General features: G+C 35.9%; 1 protein-coding gene across 8 annotated transcripts in view; it reads left to right on the forward strand.

The window, feature by feature from the left end:
- The window catches only part of LOC131149486 (phospholipid-transporting ATPase 2), a 155,269-nt gene extending 134,218 nt beyond the window's left edge, over positions 1-21,051 (forward strand). For all 8 annotated transcript variants that reach the window (XM_058099948.1, XM_058099949.1, XM_058099951.1 and 5 more), the window contains 6 exons: positions 1,461-1,578; positions 1,706-1,879; positions 2,128-2,179; positions 5,666-5,793; positions 6,346-6,496; positions 20,462-21,051. In XM_058099948.1, the coding sequence (XP_057955931.1) occupies positions 1,461-1,578; positions 1,706-1,879; positions 2,128-2,179; positions 5,666-5,793; positions 6,346-6,496; positions 20,462-20,797 (959 nt within the window). In that variant the 3' untranslated portion in view covers positions 20,798-21,051. The remainder of the gene's footprint in view (positions 1-1,460; positions 1,579-1,705; positions 1,880-2,127; positions 2,180-5,665; positions 5,794-6,345; positions 6,497-20,461) is intronic.
- Positions 21,052-21,613: the final 562 nt, after the last annotated feature.

The following is a 21,613-nucleotide window of genomic DNA, read 5'->3' on the forward strand; positions in this document are numbered from 1 at the left end:
ACTTGTGAGTCGTAATCTTGTTACCTGGCGTAGCAAGAAAAGAACTAATGTAGCAAGACCTATTGCTGAAGCAGAATATCAAGCTATGGTTCATACTGTAAGTGAGTTTATGTGTCTGAGGTCTCTTATGTCAGAGAAGGTGTTCTGGGTAATGAAGCCAATAGATGTGTTTTGTGATAATCAATCTACAATTTATACTGCTAGCAATCTAGTGTTTCATGAGTGGATAAAGCACATAGAAGTTGAATGTCATTTTGTCAGGGATGCTGTGTTGAAGAAGATTGTGAGGGATTCCCTTTGTGAAATCTGTCAATCAATTAGGCAATGTTTTTACACTTACCTAATGTTTGTTACAAATTGGGGTTAGGTGATATTTATACACCTCTAGCTTAAGGGGGAGTGTTAGAAGAGAATATGTTATTTTAATAACTAGGTCGTGTTAGGGGTATTTTTATCCTTAAGCCTTTGTTATTATTAATAATATAAAAGGGCAGACCTGGAGCTGTACGTAGACTCCAGGAAACTGCCGCTCAGTTTTTTCCTTTCCTTTTCTCTTCTTCTCCTCTTCTCTTCTCTCTCTCTCTCTCTTCTTTTCCTGTCTCTAACTTTACAACAATACAAAAATAAAATTTAATCACATGGATGTTGAGGTTTTTATTTTTATTTTTATTTTTTTATATCATTTTAAATTTTTAGAAGGGATAAAATTGGAAAAGCGACCTTTGAATTTCCACTTTGCCGAGTCAAACTTTTTTCCAAGTCAGATTCTATCTGAAGCATTTTAAGAAAATGGAGCTGCCACCAAATAATCTGATGTTTGATGAATTCACTTATTTAGTGAATCAGTTCAAACGTGGCCTCTATTTAGAAGCCATTCATATCAAACAAACATCCCTAAGGCTAGTTTATGATTTTCTATGGATGTTGAGGTTCATTCTAATATTTGAACTGGAATCAGAAGTTATTTTGAAAAATAAATGGTCATACTTCCTCAGATGCTTCCAAAACCTGCACAAATTTGCTGCAAACTATAATTGTTGTTTTACTAACATAAAGCTGATATACTTTTCTTGAGGATGAAGCTATAGTTTTAGTGTTGCCTTGGTGAAATTGGAAGTTTGCTTAGAGATCTTCTAATAACAGAATACAGTGTTAACCATGCACTGCAAAGGTTTTGATTTCATAGAGATGCGTAACATTATTTTTGTAAATAGAATTTTTCTTAGTCTCCTCTTAGAGAATTTTTTCTAGTTTCAATGCTTGCTCCCTTTATAATAAATACGTTATCTTGTAGCTAAGTGTTGGGGTATCCATTATATAACAGGTTCACAGCTTCCTAAAGAAATGCTGGAGCGTGGCATGTTAACCGTTGCATATGAGAAAAAATAGCCTGTTTGTTACGTCTCCTTGGTGTTGATGTTTTGAACTCCTGACATTTATGAGTAATTTTTGTTTTGCAGAGTTCAGGTTTCTGAAAAGATTGATACTTGTCCATGGGCGGTACTCATACAACCGCACAGCATTCCTATCTCAATATTCCTTCTATAAGTCCCTAGTGATATGTTTCATCCAGATTTTGTGAGTTTTTTGAACATTTTTGCTTTCTATTTTTTTTTTTTTTTTAATTTGAAGAATTATTGTGTATACTATATGTCTGCTAAAACCTATTTTTCTCTGCGATGTACTGACATTGGAACAAATTCAGTTTTTCTTTTATTTCAGGGGTCTCTGGGACCAGCCTTTTCAATTCTGTCAGTTTGATGGCCTATAATGTTTTCTACACTAGTATACCTGTTCTAGTCAGCGTCCTTGACAAAGATCTTAGTGAAGGAACTGTGATGCAGCACCCACAAATTCTATTCTACTGTCAAGCAGGGAGGTCAGAACTTTATTTGTTTGTCATGTATTTACATATATGTCATGTGTATTCGGCCCAATGTTCCTTTTTTCTGTCTCCACTTTTAAGTCAGAATTTCAACGATTAATGAAACCTTAACATTCATAATTATTTATCCTTGGAAAGAGACCATGGTTCTGTGGAAAGATGCATAGAAAGTTTTCCTTTCGTGATAGATGCTGTATATTTGCAAGGAAGTTTATTATTGATCAGGATCCTCGTTGAAACAGGCTTCTTAATCCTAGTACATTTGCTGGATGGTTTGGGCGGTCTCTATTCCATGTGAGTTCTGTTTATTTTTTTGTTTAGCCTTACCTTCTTATTGTTATTACTATTTACTATTATTATTCCATTTCTAGCTTTCAGCGCTGAAACGTTTGGGTTGAAATGAGCGAAATGGTAGCTTGAGCTTCCAAAAAATTAAAAAAAGTCTTGAACAAATGTGGTGAACCATGCAAAGCATTGAATTCAGAATTATGGCTGATTATTAGGATCATAGAGGAAAAAATGCTCTTGCAAACAAATGGATATGTTATGGTATTTAATGCTTTGCGTTAACGAAGTTAAGTTTGCACTAAAAAAGATGAAAAATGGGAAAGCTATGGGACCAGATAACATCCCAATTGAAGTTTGGAAATGCTTGGGTGATAACGGAATTATATGGTTAACTAATTTATTTAATACAATTGTAAAAACTAAGAAAATGCCAGATGAATGGAGGAAAAATATTTTAATACCTATGTACAAAAATAAAGGAGATATTCAAAATTGTAATAACTATCGTGGAATTAAACTTATGAGTCATATGATGAAACTATGGGAAAGAGTAGTTGAACAAAGATTAAGGTTGGAAAGGAAGATCTCAGAAAATCAATTTGGTTTTATGCCTGGGAGATCTACCACAGAAGCTATTTATCTTTTAAGAAGATTAATGGAAAAGTTTAGAGAAAAGAAGAGGGACTTGCATATGATATTTATTGACCTTGAGAAAGTATATGATAGGATACCTAGGGAACTTCTATGGTGGGTTTTAGAAAAAAAGGGTGTATGTTGTAGGTATACCGATGTCATTAAGGATGTGTACGATGGAGTAATGACTAGTGTAAAGACTATAGATGGAGAAACTAGAGAAGTTCCAATTACTATAGGTGTACATCAAGGATCTGCTTTGAGTCCTTATCTTTTTGCTTTAGTGATGGACCAATTGACTAAGAGTATTCAAAAGGAGGTTCCATGGTGTATGTTGTTTGCAGATGATATTGTATTAATTGACGAAACTAGGGATGGAGTAAAGGCTGAGTTAGAATTATGGAGAGAAGCTTTGGAATCTAGAGGCTTTAAGATAAGTAGAAATAAAACAGAATATATGAAATGTAATTTTAGTAATGATAGGAGGAATATTGGAGACAAAGTTAAACTTGATGATGAAGAAATAAATAGCACTTGTAGATTTCGATACCTTGGATCTATTATGCAAGCTGAAGGAGAAATTGAAGATGATGTAATGCATAGAGTTAAAGCAGGTTGGGTAAAATGGAGAAGTTCTTCAAGTGTTCTATGTGATCGTAGAATACCCTTAAAATTGAAAGGGAAGTTTTATAGGACAGCTATAAGACCAGCTATGCTATATGGATCAGAATGTTGGGCGACGAAGAAACATAATATCCAAAAAGTAAAAGTTGCCGAGATGAGGATGCTTAGATGGATGAGTGGTATAACATTGAAAGATAAATTAAGGAATGAACATATTCGTTGTAAGTTAGGTGTAGCTCCTATAGAAGATAAGATAAGGGAAGGACGACTTAGATGGTATGGACACTTGCAACGTAGGCCTTATAATGCACCTGTGAGGAAGAGTGACTTAGTTACTGTGGGGGGCAGTAGAAGGGGTAGGGGTAGACCTAAAATAACTTGGGAGGAGATAGTGAGTAAGGATTTAATATCTTTGAATCTATCAAAAGAAATGGTCCATGATCGCATAAATTGGCGGAAAAGGATTCATATAGCCGACCCCACTTAGTGGGACTAAGGCTTTGTTTTGTTGTTGTTGTTGTTGTTTTGGTTTCTGTATTACAATTTGCAGATTTTCTCTGAGCACCAAGTATAGATATGAATCTGTAGGACAGGCAAAAAATTAATGTTTGAAAGTATTTATAAAGTTATCTCGTGAAATTGGACAATAAACTTTTTTTTTTTTTCCCGGAAAATTGAGGTTCTAACCTTTTTCTATGAATTTTGCTGACCTGCATTGATTAGCAGAATTCATTTGAGATATTTTTTCAGTGGTTGTCAAACACTTCTCATTAGGCATATGTTGATGATCCAGAGAGTTTAGCGAATGGTAAAAGTGGTGGTTTTGTGATATGCTGCCTTCCAGGTGCCATGGTCTGTGCATGGAGATGATGTTACATCATGACAGAACTTTGATGACTTTCTGTTTTTTTGTCAGCGGAATAATAAATCTGGCCTTTTCACTGCATAATGTGGTTCTCCAAATTCAAATAATAAATCTGGCCTTTTCGATGATAGATAGTTCATCCCTAGAAAAAGAATTTTTAAGACTTTTACTTGTAGCGATTTTAGCAGTTCTTTTTTAAGAATGCTTAAATATCTATAAATAACTTTTTATAGATTAAATCATCCATTTTATTCATAATTTTTAATTAAAACTAAAATAAAATGACCGTATAGATTTAAAATATAATATCCATAAAATTTTCAAAAAAAAAGAGAAATAATAAAAACTGTTGAAAAAATATTTTTTCTATTTTTCAATGGCCATGAACAATATGATTATTCTTGTAATGTGAATTTTAAAATATGATAATTAAGTAAAATAATATAGTAAGTTATATTTTTAATATAATATATTTTAATTTGTATTATTTTGTAGTTTTATTCTTTTAATAATATATTATTTTATTCAAATGAGCATTTTTTAGTCAAATTTTAAATTTGTTTTAATCTAGCTTTAGAAATATTAACCAATTAGGTTGCTAGTTTTGAATTTTAGTTTTTTTTTTTTTGGTTTAGTTTTCATTTCTGGTTTTGCCCCTAAAAGCTTGTTTGGTTCACAGAATAGTTGTTTCTTGAAATAAGATGGAATATAGTGAAAATTACGTTAATGTAGGTAAAATTCTATATCAAATGTAATTATATAATGAAGAGGCAATGATGGTCTTGTAGTGTTGTAGAGAATCACTAGTTCTCTAAATTTTCTATTTGCACCACTTTAATTTAATTTGCTAATTCATCTGCAATCATCTTGTATATTGGGCATTTATATAAATGATAATGATTTAATCACATCTTTTAGATTGTTTGTGTATGTTCTAAATTGCTAATGGTCGACAAGACAGAGAAATGAATGTTCAGAATTGCAATACGCTAGAGTAGACCATGAGATGGAAACTCTATCATAAAAAACTGTGAAGTGTTAGACCTTGACATTTGAAGAGTTGTAGCTTTCCAATAAATGTGCACTCTTTATGTTTTGAAAAAATGTTTTTTGGGTAATTTTTCTTATTTAATTAAATATTTTTCCATTCTGACTTCTTAAATGTGAAATCGATATCACAATTATTAAGTGACTTTTGATCCAAATCTCATACATCTTTCTCTGCTTATAATGCATGAGCATACATGCACAGGCATGCAAAACATATGAACAAAACTGTTTTAATTTGTGTGCCCTCATGATTTTCTTGGTTTTATGTATATTGTTCATGTTACTGTTTTCCAAATTGCTAATTTGAATATAAAATGCAGGCTATTGTTGTATTTGTAATCTCCATACATGCATATGCTTATGAAAAAAGTGAAATGGAGGAGTTATCAATGGTGGCACTTTCTGGGTGTATTTGGCTTCAAGCATTTGTTGTGATGTTAGAGACCAAGTACGATTCAAATCCATTATGTTTGTGTTTGGGCAGTTTCATCTTAGCCATGCTTTACTTTAATTGGCTTAACTTTGGGTCTTAGATTCCTTTAAGCTTATAAGTTTTTTGGAACTGTAAGGGCCATTTAGTTGTGAAAAAACAGTCTTCATTTTTCATTTTCAGATTTCCTAATAATTATAAATATGTTACCTTGTTACCAGTTTTTCAAGATTTATATAGGAAATCTAGAAAACAATAAAAAAGATGTTTTCCAACTTTCTTATATATATTTGAAAAACTGGAAGACTGACATTTCGTAGTTACTTAAAACTGTTTTCCACAAGTGAACAGCATCTAAATTGGTTCATAATCAAGGAACACCAGTGATATTACCCATCTGGAATTTGTTTCCCTGACTTAAATAATATTAAAGAGGGCCATTGTGTTCCAACATTGAAGAACATTTGGTCCATCCTTTTTTCTTTGACTCGGTCTCACCTGTGGCTGACAAGTAACTGAATTTTAAAAATTGTCGAGTTTGTTAAAGTTACGTTTGGTTTATGTTTGCAGTTCATTCACGTTATTGCAACATCTGGCCATATGGGGAAATCTGGCTGCTTTCTACATCATCAACTGGATTGTCAGTGCCCTGCCATCATCGGGGCTGTACACAATCATGTTTCGACTCTGTAGGCAACCATCTTACTGGATAACAATAGTTGTAAGTTCTTCTTTCATCGTTATGCCATTTTCCAATTTGGTCTTCAGTTAGGATCTAGATAGTTTCTTCTAGGGCTGCAACAGGGAACAGGATGCTAAAGGACCAAACAGAACCTGGAACCTATGGTTTGGTTCTGTTCAGTATTTGGTTCTTACACACGCACATATATATTAACCAAACAAGCTGTTAACTGAACCGAAGCATTTACAGAACCAGAGTGAACTGAACTGTCATAGATTCACACACACACACACACACACACACAATGAACTGAACCAAACTTGAATCTCTACTAAAATTCATATAGAAAATTTGCAGTGGATGTAAAATTTTAAAGTCGTGGAGTTGGGATTTGAACCCTGGACTTGCAAAGTCAAGTCTCAATGAAGTTTCCAAGTTCCCAGTGTGCAATGCCCAACTCCCCTAAACCTTGCTCGTAAATTACTCCCTTACTATTATTCAGTGTTCTTTCCCTTTCCTAGTGTCACGGGTTGAACACTTCATACATTGTGAAGGGTTGTGCTTAGTGTTAGCACCCTAGCTTAACTAGTCATCTAAAAATATACCATGGTCTCATCACATGGACAAATTCACAACCATCAAATACAGAGTTAAGCAGAGTAATACACAAGCATGAATGTAAATACGACTCATGCAGTAAACTGAAAAGCAACATACTTTATTATTCACACCTCTGTAGGCAATGTTTGTTTAGCAAGGGAGGCAAGTACACTAAACACATTTACAAAAGCTACTGAGTTTTACAACAACTGATAAATGGTCACCTTAAATATCTTTCTATGCTATTCTAGCTCTAGCACTAGGAAACATTAAACTGATTGAGGAGTCGTACTCCCATTTTTTACTAAGGCATTATCCTACTCAAAGAATAAGACCCACAGTATGATTTATGTGATGGTTAGTTAATTACCCATCCCATGCACACAAGCATATGCTCTGAACAAACTTTGCTTGTGATAGCTGTACAAGTCCAAAATTCCAATCACCCATCTTGAAATGCCACTTGTTGCCATGCAATTGCATGCAATCATGTGCATTGCAAGTTGAACAATAGGTACTCCAGAGTCCAGTCCTCAATGGCCGCCTTTTTCATCTGCTATTTATTTGTTTATTCTCCTTTTCTGTTTCAAAAAGGTAGCAAGTGTTCTATGATTTACTTAGCTTGCCTTCTCTCTCTCTCTCGCTGAATGTTGATAGCAATGGCGATCGTTTTTCTGCAAGCAGACAATAAACAGGAATTTCTTAAGTTTGAATTAATAGCTTGTAATTTGGTGTGGTGGGTCTGTCTTCCGGAGCCTAGGGAATAGTTTTTAAATTCTGTTTCTCCAATATAACATGTCCCAAGGAATATGATTGCATTCATGTTAAGAAATTTGAATTGTGATCAACAACTGCTCCAAAGAGCTAGTAAATTTACACCTATGTTCTACTTGTGTATATCCAAGCTACATGACAATATGTGGTTAGATATCAACAAGGTTCATAAGGAGATTGGATGTGGTGGGTCTTCTATGTTTTATATGTCCAAGTGGCTGGGCATGGGCAGGAGTATCTAAGTACTTGGGCCACTGGGGTCCGTTAAAGGATTAAAGATTGAATGTACATTGATTATTGGTCAATTTTTGGGAATAGGCTCTAGACTAGACTTGAGTGTATCAGTCTCTCTCTCTCTCTCTCTCTCTCTCCCTCTTGTGAAACCAAACGTCTCCTCCTTTTGTGTGTAAAGTTCCATGAAGAGGTTGCAGCATGGTTCATTGATGGGTAATCGGTTTTTGGTTGGATGGAGAGTGGTTTTTGGAATATTCACAAGGGTATTACACAATACTAGTTGTTGATTAGGTGGATAAAGGTTGGAAAGTTCTTGGAGTTCGCGTTGGGATGGAAAAATAATCGTTTCTTGCCTACGGTTTGCTGATGACTCTATCATTTTCTTGGGGGATCATAGCCTCTTTTTTTTTTTTTGAATATTTTTAAGATTTTTCATATTTTTGATATGATTTTGGGGCTTAAGATTAATATGGGGAAGACTGGTTTCACAGCTATTGATATGTCAGTGGAGCACGTTAGGGAGTTATCTTCGGAGATAGGTTGCATTGCATTGGATTGGCCATTATCATATTTAGGCGTTCCTTTGGGGGGTAATCCTAGCCATGGTCTTAAATTTCCACAAAACTGTCGAAAATTTCGTCGAAATTTCCGGTTTTCGTCACCCTCGAAATTGAAATGCCAGTCGATTTCCGTCTTGCATAATTTCTATTGAAATTTCAACAAATCATCCGAAATTTATCAAAATCTCGAAATTTTAGTGAAACTCGTCGAAATTTGAACTATGCAAATTTTCCCGGAATGCAAATGAGAGATTTAGGAGTGAAGTGAAATTTCTCTCAATTTATTTTATTTATTTTTGTCAAATCAAAAGATTTATTACAAGTACTTGTGAAATTTATGAACAAGTAAATTTACAACAACATTTTATTTAACCATTCATGTCTAAATTATCATTATTTGTGTAATAAATAATATTTAAATGATTTATGAATTTCATTTGTATTAACTGATTCACTGAATATGTTTAATGGATACTATCTTACAAATATGTTTGATGCACATATTATATTACAACTTGTAATATAACTTCTCCACCTCATACACAGAATAAATGTATTTACTTGTAATATATTAGTCCTAAAACTTACATTGTTTTGTCTATTAATCATTTCTAAAGCTTTATAAAATAATTCCATGCTTTACTACTTATTTCCATTATTTTTTTCAAATCAAAATTGAAATTTCTGTACTTTTGGAGCTTTGAAATTTGAGTCGAAATCAAAATTTAAGACCTTGATCCTAGCACTTCTAGTTTTTGGAATTCAGTTGTTGAAAGAGTGTCTAAGCATTTAGATGGGTGGAAGGGTGTTTCTTTTCTTTTCTTTTTTTTTTTCCTAGGGGTTTCGGATTACTCTCATTTAGGCTTGTTTTTCTAGTATCCCGCTGTACTTTCTTTCTATTTTCAAAATTCCTGCTGTGGTGGCTAGTAAAATTGAGAGGATTATGAGAGATTTCCTTTGGTTAGGGATGGGCATTGGTGAGGTGGGAGTTGGTTTGTAGGTCCAAACAGAGGGTGGTTATTGGTTTGGTCTCGGAAATTTGGTGTCTCAAAACACAACTCTCTTGGTCAAATGGCTTTGATGGTTACCACTAGAGGATTATTCCTTGTGGCATAAAGCCATAAAAAGCAAGTTTGGATTCAATGAGAATGGGTGGGATACCAATTTGGGTCTTAGATGTTCTTTGGAATGTTTGTGGGAAGCTATTTCTCAAATTTATCCCCTCTTCATTCCCCATACTAATTTTTTGTTGGATAGGGGTTGCAATATTCGTTTTTGGAAAGATTTGTGGGTGGGGAATTTTGTTGTGTCCACCTCTTTTCCTCATCTATTTTGTTTGAGCTCAGGACAGGATTGATCTGTTTCCTCTTTTTTTGTAGAACCGGGTGGTCCTTTACCTTTCTGGGATTTCCACTTTCGGAGACCCTTGAATGATAGGGAGATGGAGGAGTTATCCTCTTTGTTTCTCTTCTTGAATAATTGTTGAGTCCCTTTGGAAGCTGATGGCTGCTCTTGATCTTTGGACCCCTCGGGGTTTTATTCCTGCCATTCTTTTTGTGGGTTTTTGACTAGTACTGGTTCTCTTTTTACTCTCTATAAAACTAAGGCCAAAGTCCCTCCAAAATCAAAGCTTTCTCTGGCTGTTTGTGCTTAATAGGATTAACACCAATAACTTGCGACAGATTAGGAGACCTTTGAAGGCTCTCTCTCTGTAGATATGCGTGCTTTGTTTTAATTTCTATGAAACTGCTTTGCATCTTTTCATGCATTGTGATTATGCCTAGAGGATTTGGAACAAACTATTTTATTATTTTGGGGAATGTTGGGTTTGGCCAGAGACAGTGGAGTAGTTTTTGACAATTCATTTTGTCAGATTTGGTACAAAAAAGGAAGGTAAAGAGTTATGGAATTGTGCGCTTTTTGCAGTACTTTGGGGCCTGTGGATGGAACGAAACACACTTATTTTCTCGGGTAAGAAGCTGTCATTTCTGTTGGTTTGGGAGAAGATTCATTATTTGACTTCTTTTTGGTGTGTGGTTTTGAATTTCAAGGGGGTCTATTTTTCAGATATTCTGCATGATTGGAGTTCTTTTTTGACTTGTTAGGGCATGCTGATTAGTCTGGGTCTTTTTTATTCTTTTTGGTTTTCTCTTTTTACTTTTTCTGGGGTAACCCAGAATTTTGAAAGATGTTCTATGCTCCTGTTTGTACATTCTTAATCTATCAATGAATTTCTCTCGTTATAAAAAAAAGATTCTGTGTACCTTCCTGGCAGTGCAAAGGGTGACAAATGATGAAGCTCCACGAGTGTTTTCTGCAAGCTAGCAAAAGGATTTACCAAAATATTTTGGTGGTGTAGTTCCAGATGGTCCTCCACGCATCAGATCATGGAATCAGGTGGTGCTAGTGGGCAATATAGGTGAAGGTGAGGGTTGCAACTCCAAACTCCTAGAAATCAGGATAGGTGCTGTAGGTGTGGTGGTGCAGTTCAGACAAAGGTCTCTGTGCTTTTGAAGACAGCAGTCTTTGCAAACCAACTGGAATAGTATGAGAAGGAACCTAGGGGTTGGGCAGGGGGTGCACTCTTCTTGGAGGTAACTAGGGTTGCGTTTTGGGTGCCGGGGGGGGAGAAGCTGTGGAGAGGAGTGGGGTGAAAGGAATATTTCTTGTTTTGGACCTAGCCCACTTAATTGAAAAAGAAGGTGCCTCTTTTGTATATAAACTGCGCCATTTATTTGAGCAAGCCCAAAATCTGAGTTGGGCTCTAATGAGGAGTCTAAGGGAGGACCTCATTCTTTGGGCTCCATACAGTAGGTTAATGGCAAGAGTCAGGATGTTGGTTGGGGAAATGGAGAACCAGGTAAGACCTTGTCAGATCTCAGTCCCTAGATTTCAGTCCCTAGAGCTCAGGAAATGAGCAGTGGTAAGGAGGATGCTAGACCTTGTGATCATGAAATTGATTCCCAGTCTCCAGTACTCCAAATTTCCATTTGAGCTGAACGAACTCTGGATCATACCCAGAATATTAGTAGTTCAGAGTCAGAACTAGACTGTGGTGTTAAAAACGCAACTAGCCTTTGAAGAAGGTTCAAAAGGTGGGGTGGAAAGAAGTAAAATACCAGGAGCTGTTTTGGGGGAGATTGACAATGTCTTGTGTCTGGATTCTGACAGATTTGAGGGAAGAAGGTGTATACTGGTGGAAAGGCAGCTCTTATGAGTGCTGAGATGAGGAAGGTGTTTGGAGAGGAGAGAAATTCTGGTGTGACAGGAACAAAGTTTTTAAGGAGAGATTTCAAAGGAAAACTTAGTATAGTGGAAGACTCTCTTACAAAGGAGGTTGGATGCAGCAATGGGAAAGAAAAGGATGTAAAGAAGTGGGGGTATTTTTCAGATTCAGAAAGTGACCATTTTATTGAATTTCACTGTGGTGGGGGGGTTGTTGTTGGATGAGATTCAAAAACAATATGGGTACATTTCTGATTCTTGTGACAAAGTGGGGGATTTATCTTATGTCTCCCCTGTTGGAAGGTTTGGAGGGAGTGTCTATTTTTGATAATGGTTTCGTCAACAATTTACAGCGTAGGGATGGAATTTTGCCTACATCTGTGGAGGAAATTCCTAAGAAGAACTTAGAAGCTCAATATCTTTTGGATAAAATGGATTTAAAGTGGAGTGATATTGTAGGAAATGAAGCATGCTTGGATGGTGGCAAAAGTCAAAAGATGAAGGGTCAAATGGAATAAGCGAATTTGAAGAACTTGGTAAATTATGATGGAAAGAGTTTGAAAAGGGTTTCTTTTGTGTAATTTTTTTCATGTTGTGATCTTCTGCTTTTTGTTTTGTTTTTTTTTTTTTTTTTTTTTGTTTTTTCCTGTTTTTTGGTTGACTCCTTGTTCCCACACATTGTACCTTTTTTTTTTTTTCTCTCTCCTATCTAATATAATTTATTTTATTATTTAAAAAAAAATTGAATGTACATTAAATTATTAAAATAAAAATGAATCTTTATTGGGCTTTTGTCAATCATTGAAAGTTTGTTGCAACTCTGTTTTTTAGATTTCTTTAAAAAAAAAAAAAAAAAGATATTCATTAAAAGAGAAGGATATATATAACTGAGGATAAAAATCTTCCAATAAACAGAAAATTAAAATAGCAAAAGAAAGAATAGCAAGTCCCATCAAAATAGCCTGTCAATCACGTTGTGAATTGAAAATATATGGCCTCTTAAAGCAAGCAGCGGTGAGTGCCCAAAGAAATGTCAAAAACTGGATTCTCTCCCAAAGCAATGATACAGAGGAATTTTTCCATTGAAAATATGTGCATTTTGCTCTAGCCAAATTCCCAAGAATGCAATGAAAACTGCACATCTCATGGTATGATAGTATCCTTACTCTAAAAATCTTGGAAATTAGTGAGTAGGAAGCCTTCAACCAATTGTGGATGGACATCTCTCTCCAAACAAACCAATCTGGTCTACAATCCCTAAACTTGCAATAATAGATGATACACATTATCAGAACTTTTACAACATAAGGAACAAATATTTGAGGGTAAAACCTTATGCAGCAACAGATTGTTGGTGTTAACTCTTTTAAATACTACCAAACAAATAAATTCCTTTTTCTTAAAGGGAACTTCAGCTTTCCAAATATTACAATGAAGAGAAAGGCCTGGAAGAGAATATTGAACAATAAAATAAAAATGAGTTGTATGAGAGCTTCCCCACAAAACCCACAACCAAACACCTCAATTAGCAGGGTGACAAGATTCCAACAAAAAGTAGAAAGATGCAAGCACCTTAATCTCCTGATCATTAAGGTTCCTTCTAAGATGGAAGTCCCGTGAAACAAAATCACCAGCATCCACAAAAATTAAGAAAATGTGGGCACCATGAACCATGAAAGTGAAAAGGATAAGGAAAAAGAATTGAGAAAGAAACGTCACCCACACAATTATCCTCCTAAAAATGAATAAGTGAACCATTTCCCAGTTTATACCTGATTATAGAAAATAACAAAGAATAAATCTACAAAATAAACTGCCAAGAGCTCTCAAAAGTATTTTTCTGATGCCTATGTGGCCTATACTCCTATCTATCCTGCTACCGGTCAAATTAATTGCTTCGTGTCAAAGGGACTTCACCTCTTAGAGAAACTGCCATAACCATTTACTTAATTAAACAGTGTTCTTAGACACCAACTTTCAGAGACTCAGACCTCTCTCTCACTTAGACCTGCAAACAACCTCCCAAAAACTAAATAGCCCCTCATCTCTTTCTCCTGGACAAAGAAAATTTTGTATAATATTCTTTCATACTGCTATCCCAAACAATGATAGAAAATAAAGAGTAATAGTAGCAGGACACACCTGAATTGAAGTAGTATGATCACCCAAAGATAACAAGGCATCCTTCCTTCCACCCATGAAGACTCTTAACACTTTAGTTTCTATGTTTCCTAAAATGCAAATGTCCTTGGACCTTCCAGCTAGATGAGAGCTAAATAATTCAAAATGAATCTAGAACTCCACAACCTGCTAAAAAGTTAATGATTGAGAGGATGAACTTGATGAACCTCATCTAAAACAATGTTTTAAAAGGCATTCGTGAGGCGCGCCTCTTGAGGAATTTTGAGCATAAAACGCCCTAAGACGTAACCTGAAAGGCGTAAATCCTAAAATGCGTATGCCTCAAGGGAGAAGGCGTAGGCCTCAAGCAAAAAGTCGCCCCTTTTAGGCCTCATATGGAAAGACATGCGCCTTTTGGGAGCAGCCTGATTTAAAATATATATATATATAAAGAAAAAAACAAGTAATAGCTTGGTAGGGCTTTGACGAGCATCAAAAACCACCTCTCTTGACAAAGCTTCTTTCTTCCAAGCTTCCATATCTCTCCGATGACTCCTCCAGCTTCTCGTCTCTCTCCGACGTGTCGATGACTCCTTTCGAGGTATCGTCGAAGACCCCTTTAGAGCTCTCGTCTTTTTCCAACTTTGCATCTGGCTTCGAAAACTCCTCCAGCTTCTTGTCTCTCTTCGACAAGTGATTACCCCTTCCAACCTCTTATCTACCTTTGATGACCCCTTCTAATGCCTCATCTCTCTCCGATGACCCATTCGGATATCTCGTCTCTCTCCAACAACCCTCTACAGCCTCTCATCCCTCTTTGTGACCCCCTACAACCTCTTTGCTTCGAAATCTCTTCTCAATCTGAGGTCTCTGCTTGAACTAATTCGAGTATTCAACTCTCGCCTTCTCTAGCGTTGTTCATGGAAGACTCCCAGTGTTGTTCCAGTGTTGATTTAGATTTAGATTCTTAGAATGTTGGATGATACGACATTGTGATGCTTTAATGTGGCTTTTTCTTTTTTTTTTTATAATGTTATGGCTCATGCTTACTTTTTAACATGTATTATTTGAGTTTGTTAGCTAAAATTGGGCTATATGATATTTTAAAATTATGATTTATTTTTTTCTCCATTATTCTAAAATCTTTCTCATTTTTTACTATATATAAATTGATTTTATTTATTAATAATTAAAAAAAAAACAATCCCAAAATGCTTACGCCTCAATGCCTTAAGGCTTACGCCTTGCCTCGTGGAGGAGGGTAAAGTGCCTTGCCTTACGCCTTCGTCTTTTAAAACATTGATCTAAAACATCCACCATTCAACAAAACCCAAAAAAACTTAACCAAAGAAGTCCAAGTAGGTCTTAAATTTTGATTTCGACTAAAATTTCAAAGCTCCAAAAGGACAAAATTTTGATTTTGATTTGAAAAAATGATGGAAATTAGTAGTAAAACATGTAATTCTTTTATGAAACTATAGAAATGGTTAATAGACATGATAATGTAAGTTTAGGACTAATATATTACAAATTAAGTACATCTATGTTGTGCATGAGGTGCAATGGTTGTATTATAATGTGTATTAAACGTATTTGGTTAATATAAATGAAATTCATAAATCATATAATTTATTATTCAAATAAAGATTATTTAGACATGAATGGTTAAATTAAATGTTGTTCTAAGTTAAAATTTTCCTATAATTTCAAACGCACTTGTAATAATCTTTTGTTTCAATTAAACAAAAAAAAAACAGAGAGAAATTAAGAGAGAAATTTCATTTTGCATCTAAATCTCATGTTCGAATTCCAAGGAAATTTTATTCTATAGTTAAAATTTCAACAATTTTCACTAAAATTTCAATATTTCAATAAATTTCGGATGATCTGTTGAAATTTCAACAGAAATTATGTAAGACAAAAATCGATTGCAATTTCAATTTCGAGGGTGATGGAAAAATAGGAAATTTCAACAGAAATTTTGGAAATTTTGTGGAAATTTAAGAGCATGAGTCGAACTAACCTGATCATAAGCTTTCTCATGCAACTTAAAAACCTTTCTCATATGGCCATAACCTTTCTCCAATGAACGGCCAAAATTTGCCTACCCTCCAAAAGCTCTGAGACTCTGAGAAGTAGTATCACTGAAAACCATAGTTCATGTTTCTTTTTCTTTTTTTTTTTAATTGAGTTTCTTTACAGAACTGCCTTCCATTCCTTCTCTCTGTCATATCTGTGCTGAAAAATAGGAGAAAACAGAAATAGTGTTTTCTCTTACCTTCACAAAACCATTCTTCACTCTTGGAAGAGTAGTGTTCTGCAATTTAGAAGGGGCAGAACACTTGTCAGCTAAGGTGGTACCCACATTTCACTGTATTATTAAGATTCAAAGATTGCTTTTTTTAAAGTTGCTTTTTCAATTATTTAGCTGCTTTGCTATTATCGATAAGCATCAAAATTTCAGTTTTTATTGTTTTTTCTTAGTTCCTTCTCTTAAACAACATGAATTTCAGTGTTTTTTATTAATTTTATTTACTGCTTTCCTTGGTGAGAGCATAAACATGAAATATGATTTTTTAAATTGTTAAAATTTTAAGATGTAATTACTATTTTTTTATGTTGCACTATATTAATATATGCATGTCATTTGGAGTTGAATTTGGAAATTTGTACTGAATTTTAGGACTCAATTCGATGCTGGATACTTGATTTGGGATTTTGATTCATGATTCAAATCTTGATTTGACTAGTATGCTTAAAACCATATCAATCTTTAGCATGGACATTTGAAATGATCTTACGAGCAGTAGTCACTAAACCAATAGGCCTTAAATCTGATACCTTAGATGAACAACTCTTTTTAGGCAAGAAAGTAATAAATGCTTTGACCAATAATCTCATTCAAATAAAATTCCTGAAAAAATGGTCAAAAGTTAACTCTCACCATAACTTAACAATCCTGAAAAAAATCTGTATCCCTCTCCATTTGGAAAACAACCCTCTTTAACCTCCTCTTAAAAGGCCTTTCCAACCAGTCATCTAGTCATTAGATAAAAAAAAATTGAAGACTCCATCATTGGACTTCAGAAAAAAGAGTAGAGATTCTTTTTTCAAGTTCGTAATCTCCTCTGTAGTCGAACTGGATTTTCTAGTGACTGCCTCTTCCCTAGGTTCCAACTCTTAGATCAAATTCTTCTAGAATTGCTATTACCCTCCATGACCCACTTCAATTTGGTGTTTTGCCTGGGACTTCTAAGTCCTAACCAACTGAAAAAATCAATTCCTCAAAACTCATTTTTGAGATCCATGAATCCTCTTTCCTAGTGCATGACTCAATATTACACGTGGTACTAGCCTTTTTAACTCTTGTTTTCCCAAAAACCTCGAAATTCCATATTTTTTTGATCTTCTTAAGGTGCTTCAACTTATTCCTGAACCTAAAATCCTCCCATCCCCCAGAACAATCATTCCACATATCGTAACCAAAGAATGAAAAGAGTAACGATACAACCACGTATTCTCAAATTGAAATGGCATGAGTCCCCTCTTGATTTTACTATCTAGAAAAATATGGAAATGATCAAACTCTGGTCTTGTTGGCAGAGATTTGAAAATTCATCTTACCTGTTTTCCACTTTACCTAAAAGCTTAAGCTGTTAGGTGGCCAGCGTGTGTATCAGGACTTAACACCCCCTCACACCTGCAGCGCAACAGCACATGGAGAGATGAACAAATGATAAACAACACCCATTATAATGAATAAGATAATTATTAACAAACATTAGAAGTGGGCAACAAGACTAAAACCTAAGACCTCTTGGTAACCAGCTTTGATGCTATGTTACATTTTATCTAAAAGTTTAAGCTGTTAGATTGTGGGCCAACAATGTAGATCAAGCCTTAATTTTTCCAAAGAAAACAAAAGGAAGCCTATCCAAGTAACTACTGACTTCTCCTGACCAACTAACCAAGAAAATAAAGGATTTCTCAAAGGGAGATCTCCTTCAAATGACAATCCCTAATAACAATCCTTGTCAAAATTCTGCATGGTAGAAGTGAACCTCAGAGTCTAATAGCCACATAGGGGAAACAAAAACCATTTGCCACATTTCAAAGGTAAGAATGAAGAGTTGGTCTAGGAGGCCATAAACTGAAGTAAACCATCACTAACCCTTCCCATTAATCTGCAATAAAACAAATAGGGAAATACAATATGTATCCCAAATGGAAAACACCAATGTATGCATTCTCAGAAAACTGTACTCAATCATTAATCCTCACTTCCTGATGTGTGAATAAAGTACATTCCCCCAGATCAGCTGACTTATTGGTGGTAACATTGTAACTCATTGTGAATGAGTTGGACCGTTGGATAATCATCTCCTCTAGTATCATTAGTTGCCATTAACTGGTCAATCTACAAACCTTGCTCTGACTCACATGTACTTCCAAGCTCATCATCCACTTCATCCATCTGATCTGATAATTTTCTGGAATGCTCCAAATTTGACAGATGACTGCAATTCCCCTCATTTTACCTTCCAATGCCCTCAGAACACTGGATATATTTGAGATGACAGACCTGGAGATCAGGTTTTTTTAACCCATGCTTTCTTCATCAAACTATTGCCTCACACTGGTTATTCACAGCATTTAAACCCATTTGGGTCCAAGATTCCGGTGTCTGCTATCTTCCCTAAAACCTCTTTTTCTACCTTCATAACCCCTTCAAAACCTCTCCCCCTGCAGATTTATTCTGACCTGTTTATTTCAGCACTAACTGTACCCTGGTCATTTGTGATTTCAGTCTTGTTAATGTAACTCAGCCCCATAGTACCCAACTATTCGAACTGGAGGGACAATTGGTCTGTCCAAGCTCCTGAATCTAAGGTCTTTCGATTTTCTACTTTTCAAGTCCAGTCTCCTTCAGTAGGAGGCTTGACTACTAATCCAGTAGGTTCCCAAACTGCGGCCACCATAGACCCAAAATTATTTGGGCTACCTTGCTAACCTGTTTAAAATTTAAATGATGATAAATTGTTAATATAATCTCGAGATAGAGGTCGAACTTGGGCTCAAAATATGGAAACTTTCCTCTCTAGTTTGATGACATGGTCCTTTGATTCCAGATCACAGATTGCCAGCCTCCTTGGATTTTCTGTAACAATCTTGAAGAGAGTTGGGAGTTGTTTTTGTTTGCTGTTGAATGATTGTATTTGAAATATACTGACCCTCCCTCCATCTTTTCTTCCAGAAATGGCAGAACCATCTAGTCTTGCGGCATTCAAATAGCCACTGTTGCAGTTCTGAAATCTCTAGTCCTTTTTCATCTCTGTTCTCATCCCAGCCTTCTCTGGATCATTTAAAGCCTGAATGCATGCCCACCTCTAAGCCTCTTTCCCATCTGAAAAGTGTATAGGACTGCTCTCTGCCTCAGAATTTTCATACAAAGAAATTGTCCCCTGATATTTGACAGCTGCCTTGCTAGTAAAAAGCCACCCTTGCCTCCCACAAGGATCGGACTAGAAGATTTTCTCTAGTCCCGGAGCCATATAATCTCCTCATCAACAGGCAACTGAAAATCTGTTTTTGTCTGCCATAAAATTCTAATATCATTATTGTAACATTATCTAATAAAAGATGATGTTAAAAGTCTTTTCTGTCTGGAAGAATGCCACAATATCGGGGTAAGAACTCAAACCAGATATAGTCTGAATCTTGATTGCAAGAAAAATGTTAAAAGTGCTTAATGGGGGATTTTTTTGGTTTAGTTTTTCTAATTTGTAAAGTTCAGCTCTCTTGGACATGAACTGGTTCTGAGGATGTATTGGTCAGTTGCGGGTCCAATTTAGTGATTTGGTTTGGCTCTGAATTATTCTTGGAACTAAACTGAACCATTTAGGCCCTTTTTCCATGCTTTGGACTAATTGCAGCAGCACTGCATCATGCTACTGAGGGACTGCTATCTCCAGAGAGCTGGGGTTAATATGATGTTGCTTTCAAACCAGCTGTTATGATGCTGCTGACCATGAATTCATTCAAATTATTTCTGGAGAGATGAATCGTCCTCTCCATTCTCTTCCATGACTGACTGAATATTTTTTCCTACCCCTTGATAAGGTCATACCCTACCTTTCCTCTCTGAGCTGTTACAAGTCTCAGTCTTTCTTTAATTTCATTGGGGTCCTCCTGCATGTATAGGATCCCCACGTGATAAGCATTGAGTTTCAACTGAAATTAAATGCTTCCTACAGAGCTTATAAGAGCTGGGAAAAAGAATTGTCATTGGAGAGGATCCATGTCCAGTTTTTTCTCATTTATATTGACGCCTAGTATGTTGTGAAGTGATATATTGGTGGCTGGCGACCTCAAAAAACCAAGTACATCACAGTGGAGAAAAGCCAACCTCTTAATTATTGTGCCATGTTAGTTTTTTGGTTAGTAAATTGTACCTACTTATTGACTGATATAAATTATAATTGCCTTTCAGCTCATTGTTGGAGCGGGAATGGGTCCAATACTGGCCTTGAAGTATTTCCGATATACCTACAGATCTAGTAAAATCAATATACTTCAACAGGCTGAACGTTTGGGTGGGCCTATCTTGTCACTGGGAAATATCGAGCCTCCGCCAAGATCGGTGGAGAAAGATGTTTCTCCATTATCTATAACCCAACCGAAGATCAGGAATCCTGTGTATGAACCACTATTATCAGATTCTCCAAATTCGACCCGGAGGTCTTTTGGCCCAGGGACGCCATTTGATTTCTTTCAGTCTCAGTCCAGATTGTCCACAAGCTATTCCAGAAATTGCAAGGACAACTGAATTGTACAGACATTCAACTGTCTAATGCAGCAGATGAGTCGTTTGACTGGTTAATGCAGATGAGTATATCCTTTTCTTTGCTTTTTTTTTTTTTCTTTCTTTTTTTTTTAAAGGGTAAATTAGCATTCTATGTATTATACATGCATTCCTGTAATGCCAGCTTCCACTGCCCGTTTGAACAGTTGCAAGGTTCAATACTTCAATTTGTTATCCCAAAATGATTGAATGAAAGCATTTGGTTTTACCATTTCGAATTTTGGCTTTATATTACACATTGAGAATAGATAGAGAGAGAGTGGCAGTAATCACTATTTAATTATTCCTTTTTTTTTTTTTCCCATACTTCAACCAAACTTGGGTTTATTGACTGGAATGTACACTGAGAATAAGATTCGCAGGTGGGGGCCACTGAAAACAAGCCTCTTTAGCAGGTGCTAGCCATACCTCGGGGGTCAATTGGCTCCCAAGCATTTACTAGTATTATGGGCCAACTGTCCCATGAGCAAGCATTCAATTTCCTCTCAAGGGTCAGGGTTGGTGGGTGGTGGGTCAGTCCTTTCGGGAGGGGGCCAGCTGCGAGGGACCCCCTGGCCCTGCCCTCTCAAAGGATCACTTTAGCATGGGCTGCGCCCCCTCCTCCACACCACTCCTTGCGAGACTGACAACTGGGCCGCCCACCCACAGTGTAGCTGCCAGAGAGAATCATTCCAACCACCCCAGCTGTCGCTGCAGGTAAGCACCCTTCCCCGGGAGCAAAAACAAAAAATATGAACAAAATATGGACATTATAGTAGAATGGCACACCATGCCAAGAAG

The sequence above is a fragment of the Malania oleifera genome, chromosome 2, assembly GCF_029873635.1.
Source record: "Malania oleifera isolate guangnan ecotype guangnan chromosome 2, ASM2987363v1, whole genome shotgun sequence".
Taxonomy (NCBI): Eukaryota; Viridiplantae; Streptophyta; class Magnoliopsida; order Santalales; family Ximeniaceae; genus Malania; species Malania oleifera.